At 38.6% G+C, this 5000-nt stretch overlaps 1 protein-coding gene across 1 annotated transcript in view; it reads right to left on the bottom strand.

The window, feature by feature from the left end:
• Positions 1–5000, bottom strand: part of LOC138026960 (MAM and LDL-receptor class A domain-containing protein 1-like) — a 226196-nt gene that overhangs the window by 137088 nt on the left and 84108 nt on the right. Inside the window, exons 21-23 of the mRNA XM_068874440.1 lie at positions 4078–4234; positions 3470–3642; positions 3150–3179 (exon numbers count right to left, since the gene is read on the bottom strand). Of these exons, the coding sequence (XP_068730541.1) occupies positions 3150–3179; positions 3470–3642; positions 4078–4234 (360 nt within the window). The remainder of the gene's footprint in view (positions 1–3149; positions 3180–3469; positions 3643–4077; positions 4235–5000) is intronic.

Genomic DNA, 5000 nt, shown 5'->3' with positions numbered 1-5000 from the left:
TTTAAAATCAGTTTGCACTGATCCTGTATAACAAATGGTTCGTTGCAAATACCGCAAGCAGACGTTTTGAGTTTTTCACGCCATTCCAAAGGAATGGCGTCGATCACAGACATAAGCCTAAAAGCTTCCAATGGTGAGATATTAAGCTCTCTTAACTTACTTTTAATAATAAAATCATTATTTTCATCTAGTAAGTCCCCAAGTCTAAGAATACCTTTTTCTTGCAACGTTTTAAAATAAAAGGATTTTCCATCAATGCAAATTAATTTATTGTTTCATAAAATAATGTTTAAAACTGATTCGACTGTGTGAGATATATGAATGGAATCATAATTTGCTGCTGAACACTTAGCAAAGCAATTCAAACATTCTTCATAAAATGTTGGTAACCTTATAGGCAGTTTTTTAATGTCAAAATTACAACATAAAATCATTTTACCTCCAACTGGCTGTAAGTAATTTAATAAAATAGTTTTCCAACTGGCTGCCTGATCATTTGCGAGTTTCTTGCAACAAAGTATTTTCTGAGTTTCAATTATAGGTTCCAAATGCGGCGCTTTGAGTCCCCCACTTTCGATATCATTTATAATCGCAGAACGCTTAACTTTATCTTTGCCTTTCCAGATAAAATCATAAAATCTTCGGTCCTGATGATATTCTGATCTGCTGGTAAAAGAGTCCATTACAGTGTACCTCCATGCACCACCGAGTTTGCGGGAGATTGTGTCCGAGTCTGGTCTGTGACGTCAGCTAGGGAAGCGATTCACTGACAGAGCAAGGAGAGGAGGAAAAGTTCGTCTAGATTATACCCGATAGGTGTGTTGTTGTCGTTCCACCAAGTCTCCAAGTCTCCTCCAAATTTGCTGGATTTTTTTTGTTTTCTTTTTACTCCTTTTCATATGCTTTTGACCATTGTTCATCAGCCATCTACTCATCGGCATAAGCCAGGTCACAGCTATCCAGACTTTCTTCACGTTTACTATGGCGTCACCGGCGTCATTTGCAAATCACCAGCTTCTTCTTCGATGTTCTGCTCCGGGAGTAACTGTAACTGAAGGTCAAATTAGAGAGATTGTAAAGCCAGAAACGTCAGATGAACTCCACTTGATCGCACAAGGTCCTAAAAACCAAAGCAATTGGCTTCCCCTGCTGACGTCACAAATACGTTAGATGTCAGACCTCCCTTCACGCGGCCGTGAACCAGAACACGACAACGTGAAACCCTCACATATTCTCGAGGACTCGATGGATTCTCTTCTTTTTTAAATCTTCGCCAAATTATGCATTGTTTTTGAAAAAAAAAAAAAAAAATTGAGGGTTAGGGGAACTTAACTGTCTTCCTCCTCGGCTTCCTTCATGTTCTGGTCGTCTGCTAGTATATTCCGCAGCTGCCAACCTGTCTTCCTCTTTTCATTTCCAGGACAGCACACTTGTCTAGCCCAAATGACATTATAATTTCTTGCGAAAAAAATCCTTACCATTTGAGTAAGTGAGTCTAGTTGGTCTTTGCTGGCACCATACAACTTCAGTTCGTCTACGAAAAGTATGTTGCTAGTGGGCCCCATGTCCTTTGCCAGTCTGTATCCAGCTCTCAACTTTTGTAGTACTAGGGTCACTGGCAGAATGATGACTATAAGCAGCAGTGGTCATAAGGAGTCCCCTCTTCTGACGTCAACTCGCCCAAGATCCGATCTTTCTGAAGTCAACACTGTCTTCCTCTCTGACATTACTCTTAAGAATCCTTAAACCTTGCTCAGGTCTTTTCGCAAAGTTTCAATATTCTTCTTCTCTCGTCTTTTCCAGAGTGGCTCTTCAGTTCCTCTCCTTTTGTTCTATCTCAGCATTCCCATTTTTCTGTTGTAGCATATGCAGCTACTTACAGTAAAGAATTCAGGTCAGTGATGGTATAGTACTGAATCCTCGGCTTCATTAACTTTCCTGACTTCTGCTTTCAACTTTGCTCTATCACACGACTTTAGTGATGGTAATCCTACTCTCTGTTCCAGACGGATCAATTCTAGAATCTTGTCACGGAGAGCATCGAGGTCAGGGGTTGATCTCTCGTGGCTCTTCAGCTGGAGATAAAATGAGTTCCTCTTTAATAATGATAATTAAATAATATTTATATTGTGCCATTTCTATGAAAATAATCAAATGCGCATCATCTTCAGCTGATATGTTGTATTTACCTCGGTGTTCTTCTTGGGTAACAGGTGTTGTTTCATAATCTGGTGTATCTTTTGCAACATGCTCTATAGTTCCAGTTCCATGATATTTCTTATTCTCGCAGCCGTCTGCTCTTGTTTCACAGTCGCTAGCCACTTCTTGGTCATAATCTGGCGTACTTGATATGCTAATCCCTGCTTTTTAACTTCTCTTTGCTCTTTGTTGGTGTCCTTTCTCTGGTTCACTCCAGATGTAACATTTTCTTAAACAACCGTTTGTCGTCCTTCTTTGACCATCCGAATCTCTTGTGTCGTTGTTAAGTAGTAGCAGGACGACTAATCCACAGGACACCTGCTGGACGTGGTACTTCCCTAAAAACTCCAGTACCGTTGAAATCGCTATGGTGAGATTTTAAGGTCTCCACCTAACAGGGGTTTTATCGTGCTACCACCACTAGACAGATTTCCATTGAAGTCTCAAAAAGCCTTCAGATCGAATATCTGAACTTTTTATATATTCTATATCATTTGTTGTTTCCTTTATAACTAATCAAAGACCCTTTAAACTTTTTTTAATCTAAAACCTTACTGGCCAAATCAATTTCCAGTTGGCTTTGAGCCCAGGCCTGCTGAGTTGTTGTATATAAGTTTAGTGTGTTCGAAAATACTCACTGCGATTTAGTGCAGTCTACGAGTTCACAAGTCGCTAAAGTTGCTGTTCTTTAGTCCGATTTACTCAACAATCGATACTGCAGCGACGTATCACTTTGTTACATCATTATTTTAAACTGTTTGGTTGCGCTATCTGCTACACCGTCCTCTTCTACATTAATTCACTCAAATCAAACGATCTCCAAGTTAGCAAACGTTGTGTGCCTCTCTACGATAACTATGGTCAAGACGAAAAGCTTCTGTGGTCGAAATAAGTATTGCCTTTCTAATTAAGCTCAGTACCACAACCAATGCAAGAGATTAAATACTTACTAAGTACCGGGGTAGTGCTTGTGGCGTTTGCTGTAGGAAATAATAGAAAAGAGAAGAAAAGCACAGATCATCTAATGTTCTACTGAAGAGGATGGAGACCCTATTAATGAATGCAGCCGGGACGACTAATAGATCATTCTTTGCAAGAATGCTATTGAACACACGATCATCCTCTCAATCAATCAATCAATCAAACAATCTGCCTTTTCTTAAATTGGGCCTCCAAATTTAGACAGGACGTGCTCAAGGAGGTGAATGGACTAAAATTAGTGACCAAAAAAGATTTCAGTAAGGTCGTCTTATAAGGTAGACCGGCTTACCAAGAGGGAAAAACGAGAACGATAAGTGAAATCCATTGTATTGAACACTCCCATCCGTATGAAAAAACAACACAGCAACTGTGTCGGTAACAAGCACCCTCCTTCCGGTTTGATGACCGCAGTACATGCCAATAATGCGATTGCTACCATCAGTAATCCTTAAATAGTCGAACCTAAAATAAAAACGTTAAAACCAAATTAAAATCTTCAAGAAGGTGAACACATGCAAAAAACAAATTTCCGAGTCTTCTCTTCTTGGTTTCAATTCTAAAATATATAAAACAGTGTTAGACGTACTAAAAGCACTCGAAGGTATGGTAACGAATGTACATTTGTGAGGTTCACAAGGCATTCAGATTAATACCAGCAACATTACGGTTAATATAAAATATTCCTTTCTTTCTTGGTTTGTTGAGATACCAACAAAATTCTCTCTCTCTCGCACTACACTTGCGGGGAGTTACATGAAGGAAATCAATATTTTTGTCATTTGTGTCAATTTTTTACGATCACTAATCTCCAATGTATTTTTGCTTCCATGACAAAGATAAAGAGGTAGATCCAGCTTATTTGCAAAGCAAGTTCGAGGATAACGTTTTCGTACTCACCTGCAATTCGTATGGTATTCCAAGTGAAAAAAGTTAAAGTAAATGACCAACCCCTGGTAAAAAGGAATAGGAACCCGATAAACACAATCCAGGTTTCTTGGATAGTTGCTAGGATATCCTGGACTTCTTAGGGTGTTGTTTTGGAAAGAACCACAACCTGAAAAAATTAATCATGATGACCATAATGATTAAGATAGTATCTTTCATTCCCTTTGTCAATGTTGTTCTTTCCCAAACAAACAAGGACCTTGACAATAAAAGGATCGTTTGCCTAGGCGAGACATTTTGATTTGGACACCGAACAGTCAACATGAACGACTTCGAAACTAAGCGAGGGAGAAATTAAAATTAAAACATTAAAATGCAAATAAAGTTAAAAGAAAACAAAAATATCCTTCTTTATGAGAGACATAACTTCCGCTACTTTTAGCTATGATATGTCAGTGATTTGGCGAGAGGCTAATTGGAGCCAGCGATGCTTTTCAAAGAAGGAATCAAAGGTGCTAACCCTGCAGATTTAGGATATCTGTTCTTCACGCTTAAAAGCACACCCAGGAACACTTTACACGGCGCTGCAGAGAGCCATAGTTACGATATTTTATTGTACTGTTTCACTCACAAAAGAGGTCGAGATCATGGCAGTTAAAAAGCAACTTAGGCCGTTGCGAAAAAAAGCCTGAATAAAAAACCCGGGCGTGATTGTGTGATTTCGCTGCAATACTCTAACCAATTCAGCTATCAAGCCAACTGGGAGCTGGTTATTTGTGAGGTCGAGTTATACACCTTATTCCAGAGTGACTGCCATTTTAGTATTAGTTTGCTTGCTTGTAAATTAGCTTATTATTATTATTATTATTATTATTATTATTTTATTATTATTATTTTATTATTATTTTTAAGCCTATTCTTGAGTAGCTACGATC

Source organism: Montipora capricornis, chromosome 12, assembly GCF_036669925.1.
Source record: "Montipora capricornis isolate CH-2021 chromosome 12, ASM3666992v2, whole genome shotgun sequence".
NCBI lineage: Eukaryota > Metazoa > Cnidaria > Anthozoa > Scleractinia > Acroporidae > Montipora > Montipora capricornis.
This window is presented reverse-complemented; position numbering and strand designations above follow the sequence as displayed.